Source organism: Geotrypetes seraphini, chromosome 16, assembly GCF_902459505.1.
Source record: "Geotrypetes seraphini chromosome 16, aGeoSer1.1, whole genome shotgun sequence".
Classification (NCBI taxonomy): Eukaryota; Metazoa; Chordata; class Amphibia; order Gymnophiona; family Dermophiidae; genus Geotrypetes; species Geotrypetes seraphini.
In genome coordinates this window covers 29,384,744-29,404,960 of record NC_047099.1, presented here as the reverse complement: position 1 = coordinate 29,404,960, position 20,217 = coordinate 29,384,744, and the positions used below count along the sequence as shown (strand labels likewise).

At 46.8% G+C, this 20,217-nt stretch overlaps 1 protein-coding gene across 6 annotated transcripts in view; it reads right to left on the bottom strand.

Moving 5' to 3' along the window:
* The window catches only part of MINK1 (misshapen like kinase 1), a 213,781-nt gene that overhangs the window by 27,763 nt on the left and 165,801 nt on the right, over positions 1–20,217 (bottom strand). For all 6 annotated transcript variants that reach the window (XM_033923495.1, XM_033923498.1, XM_033923497.1 and 3 more), the window contains 3 exons: positions 18,225–18,337; positions 13,834–13,922; positions 10,520–10,680 (listed from right to left, as the gene is read on the bottom strand). In XM_033923495.1, coding sequence (XP_033779386.1) covers positions 10,520–10,680; positions 13,834–13,922; positions 18,225–18,337 — 363 coding nt within the window. The remainder of the gene's footprint in view (positions 1–10,519; positions 10,681–13,833; positions 13,923–18,224; positions 18,338–20,217) is intronic.

Below are 20,217 nucleotides of genomic sequence, written 5' to 3'. Positions count from 1 at the left end.
GAAAACCCATTTGGTTCTACTTTTTATTCCTCCTGGGGAACCCCACTATTAACCTTTCCCCATTGAGAGTATTAACCCATTTAACCCTACTCTGTTTTCTATCTTTTAACCAGTTCTTAATCCATAAAAGGACATTACCTCATATCCCATAACTTTCTAATTTCCTCAGAAGTCTTTCATGAGGTACTTTGTCAAATAAATGCCTTTTGAAAATCCATATACACAATATCAACCTGTTCACCTTTATCCACATCTTCATTCACCCCTTCAAAGAAATGCAGCAGATTGGTGAGACAAGATTTCCCTTGACTAAATCCATATTAGCTTTGCCTCATTAATCCATGCTTATGTATATGCTCTATAATTTTGTGCTTTGTAAGTCTCTCTATCATTTTGCTCAGCATTGATATCAGACTCACCCGTCTATAATTTCCTGGATCACCTCTAGAACCCTTTTTAAAAACTGGTATTTCATTGACCACCTCTCCAGTCATCTGGTTCCATGCTGGATTTTAAAGATAAATTACAAACTACTAACAATAGCTCTACAAGTTCATTTTTCAATTCTATCAGTATTCTACGATGTAAACCATCTGGTCCAGGCGATTTGCTACTCTTCAATTGGTCAAGTTGCTCCATTACATCTTCCAGTTTCTCTGACTCATCTGTATCAAATACCATTTCTGACACTGGTATCTCCCAGCATCTTTCTCAATGAAAACTGAAGCAAAAAATTAATTTAATCTCTGCTATGGCCTTATCTTCCTTAAATGCCACTTTTACCCTTCACTCATCTAGCAGTCCAACTGATTCTTTTCCTGGCTTCTAATATTCCTAAAAAGGTTTTCACTATCGGCCTCTTTTACAAAGCCGCACTAGCGGCTGCGCTGTGCTAACGGCCCCGAAGCCCATAGAGATTTAAAGGGCTTCTGGGCTGTTGCCCTGTGGCTTTGTAAAAAAGGCCGTATATGTTTCTTTTCTTTTTTTTTTTTTCACTAAAGTTTATTGAACAAAACAATGCATAGAACAATGCAAAAAGAAACAAGTCAATAGCAGATGCACAGTGCATTCTTCAGTGCACCCGCCTAGAATGTATACCACCCCGCACAAAGTAACCCCAAAAGGGAATCTTCTTTTCAAGGTCTCTCTTTGTCTTCCTTATTAGTGTCTTGCATTGACTTGCCATTCCTAATGCTGTTTTCTATTATTTTCAGTTGGATCCTTCTTCCACTTTCTAAAGGATTTTCTTTTAGCTTTCTTCACTTTACTTGTTAACCATGCAAGGTGCCGTTTGGTCTTTCTTCCTCCTTTTTTAATTTTTTTTTTAAATGTAATTGATTTTCAGAATTACACCAAATCACAAAATTTGAATAGCAAAGGAAAATAAGTACACACTAAAAAGGAAAAATAGTAAAACAACTTACCGTAAACAATTCCTTTCAGCACTGAAATAAAGAAAAGAGGGGATCCAAGAAAAATAAATTAGGAGATACAAACTAGCAAACCGAAGAAAGCTCTACACCTATGGAAAAAGTCTGGTTCTCCATTACATCTCTTCAAAGCTATACCTTAACAACCGGAACCACAAAGAATTAGAATCCTTCCTCCTTTTTTTAATACATGGAATATATCTGATCTGGGTTTCCAGGATGATATTTTTGAATACCATCCATGTCTGATGTAAATTTTTGACCTTTGCAGCTGCTCCTCTTAGTTTCTTTTTTTACCATTCTCCTCATGTTGGCATAGTCTTCTTTTTGAAAGTTAAATGCTATTGTATTAGATTTCCTTTGTGTACTTATGCCAGAGATTATATCAGAACTGACCATGTTATGATCACTTATCAAGTGGCCTCATGATCATTACTTTCCACTAAGAACTAGGTCTAGAATTACTTCACCTCTTGTCAGTTCCCAAACCAGTTGCTCCATAAAGCAGTCCTTGATTTTACCTCTCTAGCATGCCTTGATGTTACATTTATCCAGTCAATATCAGGGTAATTGAAATCACCCATTGTGCCTTGTGATCATGAAAGACGACAAAAAGATCTTAGTTTACCACTCAGTTGAGCTTCTGCAGGAAAGAGATCATTCAAGCTGTCTTCTTCCAGGCCTCTTGTTCCAAATCAGCCAATCATTTATGTAGAGATGCAGTTCAATCCTAATGCCACAGCCACGTGATCATTATTTTGGTAAAGATCCAATGGGCTGCTGATCAAGCTAAACAAGAGCACTCTACCAAGATGACCATAGAGTCACCATTCAGAAATGTGGATCCCTCAAGGAAGCGCCAACCCTCCCCCACCCTTGAAATCCAGAATAGGTCAAAAAGTCTCCCCTTTCTTAAGGATTACAGAATAACAGAGTGGAAGGATCATGAACTATCTATCTGGCCTTCTTGTCCGTCAAAAGGGTCAGCTTCTCCGTGAGCCTAATAAGGCATGAAAAATCTATTACTAGAGTGCAGATGCTCCCAGACTCTAGAATGAACCATAAGAACATAAGAGTTTCCATAGTGGGACAGACCAAAGGTCCATCAAGCCCAGTATCCCGTTACCAATAGCGGCCAATCCATGTCACAAGTATTTGGCAAGATCGCAAAAGAATAAAAAAGATTTTATGCTGCTTATCCTAGATACAAGCAGTGGATTTTCCCAAGTACTTCTTAATAATGGACTATGGACTTTTGTTTAAGGAAATTATGCAAACCTTTTTTTAAACTTTACTAACTGGTTTCTCACCACATAATCAAGCAATGAATTCCACAGTTGAGCGAAGAAATATTTTCTCAGGTTTAAATCTACTACTTAGTAGCTTAATTGCTTGCTCCCTAGTCCTTTTGGAAAGAGTAAACACGCAACTCACATCTACCCTTTCCACTCATTATCCAACACTGTTGAAGTATAGCACAGTTAGTGTGAACCAAATAACTTATCTTTGTAGCATATCCAGGCTTTTGTGCTTGAGACATTGCTTTAATATACTAACCGTGATTAATACACTAAAGAGAATTTGTGCTATTTGAGTTCTACTAGCAGTGTGGGAGCGGAAGGAGGTTTTTCTGCCAGTGACGTTACTTGCCCTCTCAAGTTAGAGAAGGGCTCTTCCCTAATGGGGCTCTGAGGCTTTTCCTCCGTTCCGCTACAAGCACTAATCCAGCACTGCTGTCTTTTCACTTTTTTCAGTTGCATGGCTTTTTGTTGAGAGAATACAAATTTCAGCTGTGCAGGAGGTTATTTTTTGAGTGATCTTGGAACCCAAAGATCTACCCTTCTCCATTAAGAATCCTTCTTACAGACATCCTAGAGGACTGCACCATGTCCTCTGGACGTTGTTGACATCTGGCTTCCTCCAGGTCCTTAATCTGCAACAGATTCCTGCAAAAAGTAGCAAGCTGTGGAAGCCTAGTTTGCTGAGGTGTGCCTTAGAGGTAGCAACAGCTGACCAATTCCTAAGCTACGACCGAGACCAATGAGTGTGAACAGATGTGAATAAGGTCATACATGTGCCACAAAGGCTGCTACTGACTAATCCATAGCACTGATTTTCAGCACTAAACTCATAAATTTAAGCAATCTTAAATTACAGTCCTATAATTATAAGCATAACTTTTGAGCATCTAAATGAAGAAGAATTTTCAGCTAAAATCTCTCTTCACTCTTTGGAAGTTACGTACGATTAAGTCTTTTTTTTTAGTCCCATTGCATTCAGAATACTGGTCCAATCTCTGGTACTTAGTATACTGGACTACTGTAATTCAGTTCATTTGGCAGGTCTTCAGTTAAATTTGAAATTTGCAGAGATTGCAAAAACTCCGGCTGTGCGTCTAAGTTTTGATTTGAAGAAATCAGATCATGTTACTCCATATTCTAGACAACTCCATTGGTTGCCTTTTGGTTTAAATTTGGGATGCTCTGTTATAAAGCCATACATGGTCAGGCACCTGGTTATTTACTAGAACAATTTACATTTTTTTAAGGCGGTTCGTCCACTAAGGATAACGTCATTATTTGAGTTCCCTCCAGTACGAGGATGTCTTTATAAGAAATTTTTGCATCGAACAACTGCATATCAGGCTGCTAGTTGGGATTCGGAACTGCGTATTTTATTTCATATGTAAATTTCTGAAAACTATTAAAGACATCTTTTTGTAAAATTCTTAGGCAAGTAAGGAAGGAGAAATTAGGTTCTTACCTGCTAATTTACTTTCTTTTAGCTTCTCCAGACCAGTAGAGGTTAACTTTACGAATGGGTATATATCTAATCATGACCAGCAGGTGGAGACTGAAAACAAAACTTTGGGACAGTATATCCTAGCCCCTCCTCTCTATTTCCCTCAGTCTGCCGAATAGCCAAGCAGAACCAAGAACTGGAAAACAACAGAGAGAAAAAACAACACTCCGAAAGGAGTAACAAATAACAAACCCAAAATGCTGTTGGAAAATGCAGAGGAGAAAATTCCCGAAGGAAGAATGTCCCCACAGCTCGCCAGCTAAGCCAGCCGAGCCACAGCCGCTGTTCTTCAATTCTCCCCGGCCCTAGAAAAATACTAGAACCCGCAGCAAAAACCAAAAACTGCCCGCGCAACAGCCCCAACAAGAACAATAACAGACAGGGTGGGGACCTCTACTGGTCTGGAGAAGCTAAAAGAAAGTAAATTAGCAGGTAAGAACCTAATTTCTCCTTCTTTAGCACTCTCCAGACCAGTAGAGGTTAACTTTACGAATGGGACGTACCAAAGCAGTCCCTCTCACGGGCGGGACCCCCGAAGGGCCGATACCAGTACACGTTCACCGAACACCGCGTCCCGACGCGCCTGCACATCAACCCGATAATGACGAACAAAAGAATGCAAGGAGGACCAAACCGCAGCCTTACAAATATCCACAGGAGGCACGAGCGACGACTCAGCCCAAGAAGCCGCCTGACCCCGAGTGGAATGAGCCTTGAGAAACTCCGGAACAGGCTGCTGTTTCAGAAGATAAGCGGAAGCAATCGTCTCCTTGATCCAGCGCGCAATAGTAGCCTTAGAAGCGCCAGCTCCCCGACGAGGACCCGCCAGGAGGACAAAGAGATGATCGGACTTCCGGAATTCCTGGGTCCGCTGCACATAAGAGCGAAGGACCCGACCGACATCCAACCTGCGCAGCTGCCGTTGCTCAGAAGAGCCCTCCCGACCACCCAAGACCGGGAGAACCACCGATTGATTGACATGAAAAGGAGAAACAACCTTAGGCAGAAAGGAAGGAACAGGCCGCAAGACGACCCGCTCCCTAGAAAACTCCAAGAAGGGAGCCCTACAAGAGAAAGCCTGCAGCTCAGAAACACGCCTAGCAGAAGTAATGGCCACCAAAAAGACCGCCTTCAAAGTAAGGTCCTTCAAAGAACAGTCGTCCAAAGGCTCGAAAGGCGGACGCACCAAAACAGAGAGAACCAGATTAAGATCCCAAGAGGGAACCGAGGGCCGAAGGGGAGGCCTAAGCAACTTGGCCGCCCGCAAAAACCGAATCACATCAGGAAGAGCCGATAAACGCTGACCTGACACTAACCCTCGAAAAGCCGCCAGGGCCGCAAGATGAACCCGGAGAGAAGACCAAGCCAGGCCTCTATCCAGGCCATCCTGCAAGAACTCCAGAATGTTAGGCAGAGAAGCGCGAAAAGAGGTTACTCCCCGCGCCCGACACCATTCCTCAAATAGACGCCAAACCCGCACATAAGCCCGAGAGGTAGAAAGCCTCCGGGACCCCAACAGAGTAGAGATCACCTTGTCTGAATATCCCCTCTTGCGAAGGCGACCCCTTTCAAGAGCCACGCCGTAAGACAGAAGGGAGACGGGTCGAACATGGGAATGGGACCCTGCATCAGAAGGTCGTCCGAGAGAGGCAGAGGAAGAGGATCCGCTACCAGGTGTCTCACCAGATCCGCATACCATGGACGGCGAGGCCAATCCGGCGCCACCAGCACCACCAAACCCGGATGGTAAACAATGCGAAGAAGCACTCTGCCCACCAGCGGCCAAGGAGGGAACACATACAACAGCCCCTCCGTTGGCCACGGCTGGACCAGAGCATCCAGACCCTCGGCCAGACCGTCCCTGCGACGACTGAAGAAGCGGGGCACCTTGGCGTTGCCACCCGTGGCCATCAGGTCCATCAGGGGCTGCCCCCAAGCCTGCACTATCAACTGAAACGGCGCGGCGCCGAGACACCACTCTCCTGGATCTAGGAAGTGACGACTGAGGAAGTCTGCCTGAACGTTGTCTACTCCGGCTATATGAGAGGCCGAGAGGTCCAGCAGATGGGATTCCGCCCAAACCATGAGCAGAGCCGCCTCCTGCGCCACCCGAGTGCTCTTGGTGCCCCCCTGACGATTGACATAAGCCACCGCCGTGGCATTGTCCGACAGCACTCTGACTGACTTGCCCCGCAACAGTGAGTGGAAAGCCAACAGCGCCAGACGGACCGCTCTGGTCTCCAACACGTTGATCGACCAGGCGGCCTCCTCCGCGGACCAGGTGCCCTGAGCTGAGTGCCCCAAACACTGAGCCCCCCAACCCAGGAGACTCGCATCCGTCAGGAGCACCGTCCACTGCGGGAGATCCAGACCCACCCCCTGAACTAGGTGAGGGGTCTGGAGCCACCAACGCAGACTGCAGCGCGCCAAGCCTCGCAGGGGAACCGGAACCTCCATCCCGTGCCTCTGGGGAGACCACCTCCGGAGCAGAGCATACTGGAGAGGACGCATGTGGGCCCGCGCCCACCTCACCACGTCCAGGGACGCCGCCATCGACCCCAAGACCTGGAGGAAATCTCGCGCCCGAGGACACCGGGACGCCAAAAGCAGGCGAATCTGAGATTGCAATTTGCTCACCCGGCCCTCTGGAAGGAAGACCTTCCCCAAGGAGGTGTCGAACAGCACCCCGAGGTACTCCAGACGCTGAGCCGGGACCAACCGACTCTTGGCAAGGTTGACCACCCAGCCCAGCGACCGGAGAAACTCCACCACCCGAGCAGTAACCCGGGAGCTTTCCTGCAACGACTTTGCCCGAATTAACCAGTCGTCCAGGTAGGGGTGTACCAGGATGCCCTCCGACCGCAAGGCTGCCGCGACGACCACCATCACCTTGGTGAACGTCCGCGGAGCCGTGGCCAGCCCAAAGGGAAGTGCACAGAACTGAAAGTGCCGACCCAAGATCGCAAAGCGCAGGAAACGCTGATGAGAGGCCCGAATGGGAACATGCAAGTAGGCCTCCGTCAGATCGAGAGAAGTGAGAAACTCCCCCGGCTGAACCGCCAGAATGACCGACCGCAGAGTTTCCATACGGAAAGAGGGAATCTTGAGAGCCCTGTTGACCCCTTTCAAATCGAGGATGGGCCGAAAAGTCCCCTCCTTCTTGGGCACCACAAAGTAAATGGAGTACCTGCCCATGCCCCACTCTGGAGGGGGCACTGGAACAACTGCCCTGAGATCTAGCAAGCGCTGAAGGGTCTGGCGAAAAGCCTGCGTCTTCCCCGGAGTCTGACATGGAGAAGCGAGGAAAAAATCCGGCAGAGAGCGGGCGAACTCCAGGGCATAACCGTCCCGCACCACCTCCAGGACCCACTGATCGGACGTGATCTCGGCCCATTTGGGGAAAAATTCGCGCAGCCGGGCCCCCACCGGAACCAAAGGGGGCGCCGGCAAGGCGTCATTGTGCAGGACGGGAAGCGGGGGAACCGGCGGAGGGATTCCCTGCCCCCCGACGGGCCCCCCGAAAGGGCTGCATACGCTGGAAGAACCGACCCCGGGAAAATCCCGGAGACTGGAAAGAAGCAGCCCCACGCCCAGGGCGATACTTGCGAAAATCCCGCAAACGCCCCCGGGCCGCACCCCCCCGAGACGCCGGGCGGGCACGGTCCTCCGGCAGACGGGGAACTTTCGAGTCCGACAGAGTCTGAATCAACTTATCCAAATCCTCTCCAAACAAAAACGACCCCCGAAAGGGAAATTTAGTAAGCTTAGCTTTGGACGCAGCATCCGCCGCCCAAGCGCGCAGCCACAACACACGCCTTGCGGCCACGCCAAAAGCCATAGACTTAACCGAGATCCGCACCAAGTCATAGAGAGCATCCGAGAGGAATGAGGCCGCCATCTCAATCTTCGCAACCTCCTGATCCACCAGAGACCAGTCGTCAGACTCTCGATCCAAGACCCGCTCCGCCCACCGAAACACGGCGCGAGCGACCAGTCCCCCACAAATAGCCGCCTGGACCCCAAAGCCAGAGACCTGAAAATTTTGCTTAAGGAGGCCCTCCAATTTGCGCTCCTCAGGATCTCGCAAGGCAGAACCGCCCTCAACAGGCACGGTATGCCGCTTGGAAATTGCCGAGACCACCGCATCCACGACCGGCGAAGCTAACGTAGCCCGATCCCCTTCAGGAATGGGATACAGGCGAGCCATGCTGCGCGCCAGCCGAAACGGCGTCTCCGGCGTTTTCCACTGCTCCAGGATAATATCCCGAATATCCTGATGCATAGGAAAAGAGCGGGAAACGGTACGGATCCCCCGCAACAGGGGGTCCCCCACACGCGGAGTCTCCGGCGGCGCGTCCTCAAAACGCCAGACCGAAGAAACCTGCTGAATAAGGTCAGGCAACTCATCTTTCTGAAAAAGACGCACCACAGACGCCTCGTCACTGGAGAACGGGAAATCCGACAACCCGCCGCCAGCTTCCGTCCCCTCCAGAGAGTCCTGGAATTCCTCAGAAGGGTCCAGGTCCTCCTCCAGACCGACCCGTTCCTCCGACCACAAATTCTCGTCCCACGACACCCGCGGACGCTTGGACAAGGGAGGCGGCGGAGGGGACGTCACGCCAGACGAAAGAGGCAAAGCCGCAGGAAGCGCGGAGGAAAAACCACCCCCCGAGACCCCCTGGGCGCAACCGGGACCCCCAGCCGCCTGAAAATAGGCTCTGCATAAAGAAAAGAAAAATTCAGGAGAAAACCCCCCCGAGGGTCCCAAGGGACTCCCTGCCACAGCAGGGGACCCAGCAGAACCTTGCCCCTGCATAGTCAAAACAGGGGGAAGGTCACCTGAGGTGGAAGACAAAATGGAGGGGCCAGACAGAGAAGATGGCTTCTTTCCCGCCAAAACAGCTCCCTCCACAGCCTGCAGCGGCTGAGAGACCTGAAAAGTCTCAGCCGCTAAAACAGGCAAGCCGGCATCAGCTGTCAAAATATCAGCTGAGAGGGAATCCTCAAAAACCCGACCGTCGGCGGCTCGGGGAATCCCTCCGTGGGCGGACGGAGAAGACCGGGCTTCTCCTCCGTTCCCTGCCGACTCGCGAGGCACCATCGGCGGGGAGCTCTGGGCGCCTGCAGCCGCTGCCGACGGAGCTCCTCCACCGCACCGGCCTGAACACCGCTTGCACAGGCCGGCCGCGAGTGCCTCGCGTCTGGAGCACAATGAGCACTTTTTCCCTTTAGAAGTGCTCATTGCTCCATACGCGACCTAGCTGTAAAAAAGTGCCGGTTAGTTGAAAAAATACAGTAAAATACAGTTTTCTTAAAGGGATACAACCCTCCAGACCAGCACTACCTCAGGATTTTTTTTTTTTTTTTTTACAGAACAGACTCCACAGGCTCTCAAAGCAATAGTCTTGCTTGATTTAGGGGGCAAGGCTTATTGCTGAGGCTCCTCTAAAAAAAATGTGGGGAGGTGGAGGAAGTGGGGGGAGGGACCCCGCTCGTGACCCGCCGGGTTTGACACCCCCGAGGTCGGACGAACCCCCAAACAGAGTCCGTCCAAGCTCCGTCCGGCTAAAAACAGGGACAATAAACCCCTTAAACAAATTCCAATAGCCCTACCAAGGGAGATGGGTACAGATCACTCAACACCTGCTGGAGACTGAAAGAAGACTGAGGGAAATAGAGAGGAGGGGCTAGGATATACTGTCCCAAAGTTTTGTTTTCAGTCTCCACCTGCTGGTCATGATTAGATATATACCCATTCGTAAAGTTAACCTCTACTGGTCTGGAGAGTGCTAAAGAAGGTAGTATTTTTCTTGTATTTCACTGTGATGTACAGTCTCATGATAAAGTAAACTGCATCGATCTGGAAGGTATTGCGGTCTAGATATGTATTTTAATGGAATGGAATGGAAGTAGGTCACAAATTTAGAAGACCAGCATCAGGTCCAACATTTTTCTTTAAAGTGTGGTAAGTGAATAGCTTCGATACCAAGTGAAGGTGGTAGGACCAAACATAGCATAAAGTATATGAAAGCTTGAAAAGGCACATCATCAATCACAGATGAATAGTTGGTAAAGCCTGAAACAGAAACAAAGGATGCTCTGTAAATGAGGAGTGAACAGCAAAGCCTAAAGCTGGCAGAGGATTATCAGTCTCGGAGAAGCAAGGAGTAAAGTCAAAGAGAAAGCTTATGGTACTGCAGCAGGAAGGGAGACTGAATGGGCAGACAGATTATCTCTTACTTCATTTATGAAGAGACAAATACTTTGTTAGCAGCTCTGCCTCTTACCTTGGTCCAGAACTGTCATGGCTTTCATCTTGTCTGTCTGTGTCCCCCTCTTCTTCCTCTTCTTCACTACTCCCCACCTCATCGCTGGAGGAGGAATAATCCATGGCTTTTCGCTGAGGCTTGGGCACATCCTCACCACGATCCTTCAGCAAACCATAATCCTTTGGGGAAGAGATGATAATGAGACACTGGTTGAAATATTATTCCTTTTTTCTCATGCTAATCAAATGTGGAAAGACCTGAAGACACCATTTCATGCTTCTTAACACTGTCTCATTTCAGGATTACTGGTCAAGTTTCCCATGCCACTTATGTCTAATTATAGAAGATGAAAATGTTTTAGGTGTATAAATATAGATATCAGTTGGTAATACACTACAAGTTGATTAAGGGCATAGCATGATCACTGCTTCATGCATATGAAACATACCCATGTCTTCCAACTTAGGACTTCCAGTAGATGTGTTTTAATAAAGGTTACAGCATTGTGGATTTGATATACTGCTTGTCTTGTACAACTAAATTAGTTTACATTTATTATATGCAGGCACTCTTTCCCTGGAGGGCTCACAATCTAAGTTTTTGTATCTGAGACTATGAAGGGATAGGTGACTTGCTCAGGATCACAGGGAGTTGTGGTAGGAATCAAACCCCCCCGTTCCTCAGGTTCTTAGCTCACTGCACTAACCATTAGGCTATCCCCTCCACAGATTCTCTCGCATTCCTGCTGCTCATAAGCATCAAGGGGCCGCCACAGCTGTGATGGTTTCAGTGGCAGGCCTTAAGTGGCCATTCCAAAGCAATGGAGAATTAGGTGGCTTGTTTAAGGCCACAAGGGGCCAATGGGATTTGAACCTGGGCTCTTAGCTCGCTGCTCTAACCATTAGGCTACTCTTCCACACACAAATAAGAAATTAGGACCAAGCAACGGTCAGTCCTGGTTTTAGCTTTACTACATCCATGAACTTTTCACTTCAGTAATTCTTAAGTAAAGCAGGGGCTGCAAATATATAGATACAAAAGGAGTAAAACTGATATGGGGAGCTGGATTCTCATGTAGTAGTTATAGTGGGAGCGATTTGACTTTATGAGCGATTCTTAGCATAATAGTATGTAAAGTACATGCATGCTATTTGTGTGGAGAATCACTGATAAAGTGGGGAAGGAACTGTGCCTGGTGTTTGCTCCTCCCTCCTGTCAAAGCTGCTCTCCATGCCTCGATTAACTGAGCCACAGGTCTCCCTGAGTCCTGTTCATCTGACTGGTAGGGAGAGCAGCTGAAGGGAAAGTCCCTCCTCAAGCCGATACTTCCCCTCACCTGCAGCTGCCTAGCCCCCACCCTCTGTAAAAGACTGGCAGGAGGGATGTCCACTCCCTCCTGTCTCAGTCGCCACTGCCCGGACCCATCGACAACAACCGTACTTTAACAATGAAGAATGGCAAGAGGGATGCCCACTTCCTCCTGCTGGCAGGCTGCCAGGGTCCGACAATCCCCCGTTCCCCAACGCTGAATGACGGCTGGAAGGATGCCTACTCCCTCTGGCCGGTAGGCCCACCTCTTCAAAATGGTGGGCCTTCCCCTTACCTGTGCATTCTGGGATGCACTAGGAGGGACCTAAAGCCCTGATTGGTTCTTGTGCATAAGGCCCCTCCCCTGGGGCCCCTGATGGGCCTTACAATGTGCCTTAGGCACCAGAGCTAATCAGGGCATCAGTCATGACCAATGAATGAATGGGGAGAGAGGGTGGATAGAGAAATGTCAGTATTTTCTGAATAATGCAGCTGGCTCTATATGGATATGAGAGCAAGAAGCAAAAATACTTGTAGGATGCTAAGTATAAGTTAGAAAATTTGTGCCCGCCCCTGCAATTAACCGTGAGATACCATCCCTGTGTCATTCTTTAAGGAGGGAGGGAAGAATCAGAGTATGAATGGGCCCAGCCCCTGACCCTACTGGTGTAGAAGGACTGAGGTTGAAATAGACACTAAAGAATGACACAGGATGGCTTCCTGTGGTTATCTATGGGGACAAATTCTGTTCCCCCCCCATGTCATGCTCTACTTTATTATTCTAACATTGTTGCCAGTTGAAGCACAGTATTTTTTATCATTGTACTTTTTTAATTGAATTTTCATGGTTTTATGTGTCGGTGTTTAATAAATTATCTCCAGAACATCTGTATCCACAGTTTTTGTTTTCATCGGTGGATCATTGGGTCTCCCCATTTTTCTTTGTTGTGCTGCTCTTAATTAAGATAAACATACACTTCTTAAAGTGCCTTTATCCAAGGTACTTTAGAGATACAACATGGAACTGGATATCCTCCTATCTATCAAGCAGGAATATTATTTCCATTGCCCATGAATGATAATGAGAACAACAACTTCACCTCATGCATGTCACACAGCAAAGCAGACGTGTACGCACATACGCACATGCCACTACACACCAATATTACACTAACCTCGCCTATTGCTCGCTTATAGCTCTGATGGAGCAGCGTACAAAAAAGAAAGGAACCGAGTTAAAAATCATTATGTAAACCAGTCCCCTCTCCCAAAGAATTCAAAATCCTCTCATTCTGTGACAACATTAGCAGGACAGGTTCTCTCAGCAGGTCAGCAATAGAAGGATAGCATCTTAAAGAACGTTCTGCCTTAGCACCAGAAGTACAAAATACAGCAACTGTATAGCGTATGCTTAGGGTGTATTGGAGGCCATTACTGTTCTACAGATTAAAAAAAAAGTGCCAGAAGAAAGCTAGGATATCTGTTTGAGATAATAGTTTCAACACTAGCAATGAGCCCCACACAACTGCCTTATTTGATACAAAAGGGCGCATTATCTAAATATATGCTCATAGGTGCACTGCCCTGCAGTGAGCAAATAGGGCTTAAAGCATTTGCAAGGAGCAAAAACAGTGGTTCTCAATTAAACAGTCTGATTTTCAGACTATCTACAAAGATTAAGGCTGAGACAAGTTTGCAGTGAAAGTATGTGAGGCTCCTCATGCACATTTATTATGGATAGCCTGAAGGTTTTACTGGCTGCGTGTATCTTGGTTTGAGAACCACTGATACCTGTTTCTTGCAATGAGAAGGAAATTAGGCAAGCAGTGTAAGGACGAGTTATCCTTGGGTACTGGTGGGGGAAGATGCTATTGGAATTTGAACTCTACCAAAATTTTCCTGCTAATTTTGTAAGACTAACTTGTCTTTTTCTACTATGTTAATGTATCCCAGTGCATATCTGACCCCCCCCCCCCCAATATGAAACAACTCTCGCGCTGAGAAGTCAGCATCTAGAGGCTTACTGCAGGCCGTCCAGGACGGGATCGATGGTCCTCAGGCTTGGGTTTGCTCACGTGGGAAAGAATCGGGGAGCTTTCAATCTTAGAGGTGGCTGTTGATAAATAAAAACACAGCAATGAATCGGATTAAATGCAAATCTGCAGGATCAGCAAAACAAGGCATTTCAGGAAAAAAAAAAAAGCAGTCAAGAAAACTTAATACTGTGCACAGTGGAAATGAGAAGGGCTGCAACTATATAAATTGCGAGAGGCAACAGTACCACAGTATTGCAATCAAACTAGCTACTAGGGCGGGCATCACTGCCTTCTAATGATGGCACAAATGATTGTCATCTTGCTTTACTTCACAAGCCTTTTCATTTTCTGTTCTGGTTTTGATGAAGACTTTAGTGTGTGAGCATGTCCAAAACTATATGCTACAAATGTGTGGCCATCACAAGAAAAGCAGCCCTGGAAAATACGGTAATGAATAATCAGATGATTGAACCACTGTTACATATATAGGAAAATATAGATTCAAGTAAGTTCATGTTCACAAAGCATTCTTCATCATCAGTGCCACTATTTGAAATATTTTTTTTCAATGAAAATACAAAGATAAAATGCTTTTCATGAAACTTCCCCAAAGTGCAAGTCTTAAAGTTCATATTTAGTCAAGAGTCTCTGCTACTTAGTTGAAACACTAGGAAATGTAAGTGGCCTTTTCATACTTGCAAAATGCTCTCTTGAAAACAAAATAGGGGTCATTCACTAAGAGTACATACGAGTGTCATTAATATACATTATTTGCTGCACTGCATAAAAATAGTCTCTAAGGTACTAACAGATTTAGTATATATTGGCTATTAACAAATGACCCCCAATATTAAATAAGGCTTTCCCAAATACAATAGAATCTCACTTAACCGGCACCCAGGGGGTGACAGTGAGTGGAAGGGGCCTGCTGTAACTCCACAGAGAGTCAGTAATGAGCTCTAATAGCGCTGAAGGCTTGAACAGCCAGCGTAGAGTAGGGATCCTTCCTTTGGTCAAGGAACAACACTCCTTCCTGCGTACTTGCTCCTGTTTACAACTCTATATCTTCCAGCAGGGGCATAAAGACTGATCCCTTGCCCTTTAGAGTCCCTGTTAGAAAGGTCCATAGGATCCTGATCAGCTGCTGCCAATGATCTTCATGCGCCCTGGGAGCCCAAACCCCCTTGTGCGGCCCCTGGCTTGCTGTCAATCCTCATATGAGGATCCAACTATCCAAATAAGCTCTCCACATCAAATTAGCAAATTCAGGAGAAAAGGTTTTACTAGGCATCACTGAGTCTCCTTTAGATAACTCCACCTAACATCTCGGGCTCCGCAGCTTCTACACTTATGCTTATGTAAGCCACGGTTCCGAGGCTCTAGGAGGGATTTTCTCCTGGTAGGCAAGCCCCCCAGAGATTCCTCAGCCCTAGAGATCAAACGGGAGGCTAAGCCCAATGTTCCCACTTCCCCTTCATGTGCTGGCGCGGCATGTGGCACAAGGAGCGCTCTTCTGGCATCCATCCAGGGAAAAATGGCATGAATTAGGGGTAAAAGAGCATGAGTACTCCATCCCTGCCAGTTTTGAGGCAAAATGATTCGATTTGAAGAATCTGGAGAACTCTGAAAAAACCAAAACAAACAGGAAATCTAATATGGCTGCAGTGACAGTGGGGACCAAAAAACGGCTCAAAATCAACTTAACTAAAAGTTAAAAAAAAAACCACAAAAAAACCCAACCCTCAAAAAACAGGATTTTAGAGGTGGTGGACCCTAGAGAATGTGGCAGAAACCTCCAAAGATAGGTTTTCAGATCCACTCCATACCAGCCGCTGCCGATTTTGCCCATAGGCTAATATAGCCTTACTCACTGTGACATGTAATCTGAAGGTGCTGCAGCCTGCCTCAGCTCTAAGAAGTGGCTGGATCTGAGAGAGAAATCCCTGCCTCAATCAGACAGTCTTCCAACACTGAGATCTTCAGGCTGCCAGTTGGACCAAAGGCCGACTGATTCTCAACCCCTGCGGAACTACACACGTGAAGGGTGAAATCACAGCCGGCACCCTGAAAAGCCATGCTGAGCCCTTTGCAGCCTAACAGCCTGCGCTCAAGCCCCTACCGTTCAGTAAGTGAGCTAAGCTACTAGGGATATGGACCCCGGGCTCCACAAAGTTTTCTACAGGCTGGCCAAACAGGTCACCAAGTGATTAACCTGATGGCTGCAGACCCAAGTCTGCTTCTCCATATAGGCAGTTTACCCACACTGGGGAGTTCTGGTGCATTGATAGCTGCAAAAAATGAAAAAGTACTGAAAATAATAAAAAATATAAAGAGGAGATCAGAAAGACATCTTCCAGCTCACGTGCAGAAAGGAAAAACTGAAAGGGGCAACAGAGCCCTCTGAAGAAAGAGGAGGAGAAGTTGAAAACTTGGAATGGATTCCTTCTACACCGCTCGCGAGCATGGGGAGAATGACACACCTATTGCACTAGAATATTATTGTTTAAGTAGTTTACATATTTATATTTTATTAAGCATTGAACAATACAAACACATACTTGATCGGAAAAGTACAAAAGAAACAGCTCAATGCTCCCAAAGAGCCTTGTTAAATGTGTCAGCAACCCCTTTTCTCCCCCACCTCCAACAAGACAAACCCAAAGGCAGCCCCTATCTCAAATAACCCTCGTGGGATATACTGGGGAAGAGTAATGAATGGGGCAGGAGTGATCCCCGCCATTCCTACCCATCCAGCTCTGGGTTCAAAATGGCACCTAGTGACCCTCAATAGTAGTCTTGATGGATCTAACTGCCATATAAAGTTGCTCTACCACTATCATTCTTTAGCAACTTACTGCCACAAAACTACTGCGAAGGGGGTCACCACGCACCACTTTGAACCTGGAACCAGAGGTGTCTTCAGGAGGGAGGGGTATCTTTATACAGAGGGGTGGGATGGAGGTGTTATCTCTATTCCCATTAAGAAGCCTCTCACAGAGGAAAATTACCGTATTTTTCACTCCATAAGACGCACCTAACCATAAGATACACCCTAGATTTAGAGGAGGAAAACAAGAAAACACACATTCTGAACCAAATTCTCCCTGCCAGGTTCTACACCCAACTCCACACTCCTTGCCAAGCTCTGCACCCTGCCAGGCTCTGTACCCTATCCCCCCTATCCCCGGTCTAGTGGTAGGCAGGGACAGGGCGGGCAGGCAGGGGCAAAGTTGGGATGTGGGAAAGAGGCTAATCTTGTCAGTTTGGGTGAGTGAGGACACTCCCTCTATTTGGAGTTGGAGGAATCATCTTCATGTCCTGTTGCTGTTGGAGTGTAGGGTGGCTATTCATACCTCTAAGCGTAAGACACAACTTTTTTGGATATGGGATCTGTATATACAATCCTTGCCTCCTCGGGCTCATAGTGAAATTTTGAACTCCTTGGCCTAACTCTTGGGGGGGGGGCCTTGTATGTTCGGGACTATGGCACAACGTAGTATTTTATTTTTTTTTCTCTCTCTTTCTTCTTTTCTTCTGTTTTTGTTTTCTATTTGTCTTTCTTAAGCTTCCATATTGTCTTTTGAAAAACTGAGCACAAAACCGATTTAACATACTATAGAGCAGGGGTGTCAAAGTCCCTCCTCGAGTCGGGTTTTCAGGATTTCCCCAATAAATATGCACGAGATCTATTAGCATAGTCAGTTGGGGAAATCCTGAAAACCCGACTGGATTGCGGCCCTCGAGGAGGGACTTTGGCAAGAATTAGGGACCCCTGCTCTAGAGTAAAGACACTCTTAAAACAAAGGAGTTCATTTACTTATGGTTTGGGAAAATATCTGCCCAGGCCCAAAGGAGAATAAATTAAGGGGTCCTTTTACTAAGGTGCGCTAGCCATAGTGCGCTAAATCAACTACCACGCCTTAGTAAAAAGACCCCTAAATGTTTGTTGACTCAGGGTGCCTAAGAAGAAACAGTGGCTCATGTATGGAGTTTTACTTGAAAAAGACAGACTATAGGCTCCTTTTACTAAGGTGCGCTAGCGTTTTTAACGTACGCAGGAAATTACCGCACGCTAAGCTTCTAGAACTAACGCCAGCTCAATGCTGGTGTTAAGGTCTAATGCGCGCAGCTATTCTGGGCGTTAAAGCCCTAACGCACCTTCGTAAAAGGTGCCCTATGTGTTTTTTTTATTCCCCGACTCTTCTTGGGCCTTAGACGTTATGTACCCCCTCCCACAAGAAACTACAATCCCCTTCATATTAAAGAGTAAGCTAGTGTTACATAGTTTTGTGACACTGCACCTTAAACATAATAATAAGACACATGACTAGCTGATGCAGGGAGATATCCTGAACAGAAATGGGAATGGCATTCCTTACCTCCTATCCTGTTCCGCTCCAGAGATCCGGCTTGGGGGAAGCTGGGGTGCCCCGCCTGAAGGAAGCTGTCAGCTCGCTCCCAGCCTGGCTCACTGCGACGCAGGTCAGGGTTACTATAGGTAAGAAACAAATACTGAGAGCAAAGTAAGATCTGAAAAGTATCCAGCTCAGTTATTTTCTTCCCCAGCCCTCATCCAACCAATTTAGTTCCTTGTCAACATGTCAGCCTTTGGCTATACAGTTTCTACTTCTGACATATCCCATTTAGCCCAGGGAAACCAAAGTGTATCTGAGACATTAAGTATGGCCTGCAAGCTGCACAGCTGTAACAAGTCTTCTCCGAGAATATGTCCCGACATGTGGATGATATAATCAAAGAAGCACACCACAGAACTCATGCAAATCTTCCCTTGAAGAACATCAACATCTTGAGAAGTAGGAGAAATCTTAAGAGGACCAACAGCCTGTAGTCCTCAAAGAACATCTAGTATGGAAAAGCAGTGTTGCTTTTTTCAAAGGCTAGGTAAAATATCAGCCCTCATATACATGCATTCTGAGTTACACCTTACCTTTAAAACATTTTGGCCTTCTGATGATATAGGAGAAACAAGCCTGATCCTCCCTACTTATTCACATAGAACACAATTACCTAATGGTCAGCCTGAATTAGGGCAATTTTATTGGCTAAAATATCTCTGAAAGCCTTTATAACATTTAAGGCCCTTTTTACAAAGCTGTGGTAGCGAGTCCTAGGCGGCAAATGCAACACAGCCCATTCAATTCCCATGGGCTTCGTTACATTTGTCATGCTAAGAGTCGCTGCTATGGCATTGTAAAAGGGGCTCTTAGATTTGCTCTTTGCTCAAGGAACTTTATCTGGTAAAACTTTTTCCTGAGAATGTAGATTCTGGAAGTGGAGACCCTTTACATTGGCTCCTAGATCCAGGTTGGACATGTCTATGGTTATCTGAAAATTAGGAAGGCTGTAAAACCCTGCTTTCCCTTGGGAGATCGGGTTAGTGAAAGTGTTCTAGAGGAGTCCTGATCCCCAGATTAATTTACAGGCCTGAGCTGCTTAGGTCCTAGCTCTGGATAATAAGAACAACACTGTGTAACTGTGAAGTTGCAGGGTGCTGCCAAAGGGGCACGCCCTAAGAGGCACTCCTTGCTTCTTGGGTGCCCCTTTGGAGCGCCACTGGCTTTTTCTCTTACAGTTTTGCTATTAGTAAAGACCCACAAGTCTTTTTATTACCGAATTAGTAAGAGAAATTTCAAGTCATGAGGGGTAGGTGTTGCCCCTAATTCTGTTAAAGGTTCCACAGATAAACATGTATTGAGGGTATCAGAGACTATCACTAGGATTACTATATTTGACGATGGAAAAACTCAGATGCATGGCCCTATCCCAGGGGTTTCAAAGTCCCTCCTCGAGGGCCACAATCCAGTCGGGTTTTCAGGATTTCCCCTATGAATATGCATGAAATATATTATCATACAATGAAAGCAGTGCATGCAAATAGATCTCATGCATATTCATTGGGGAAATCCTGAAAACCCGACTGGATTGTGGCCCTCGAGGAGGGACTTTGACACCCCTGCCCTATCCCATTCTGTCCCCAGCCCCGCCTTGTTCTGCCTCCAACCCTCTCTGTTCCGCCTCCAGTCCCACCCCCAAAAAGCGCATTTCTTTTTTCCTGACCTCCAGGCCATGTCTGGAGGGCCTCCAGCATATGTGGATGTGTGCGATGTCATCCGCGCATGCTTGCTGAAGGCCCTCCAGATGCAGCCGGAGCTCAGGGCTTTCCAAAACCTGGAAAAAACTGCCGGGTTTTGGAAAGTTTGTCTGGGAACCCAAACAGTCCTTTAAAAAGAGGTCATGTCGGTCTGGAATCAAGATGGCGACGGAGTGAGTCGCGCTGTCGGGTGGCTCCTGCACTTTGTTGGCAACTTTTCAATTTCTCTTTGGGAACTTACATTTTTTTTTCTTCTGTAA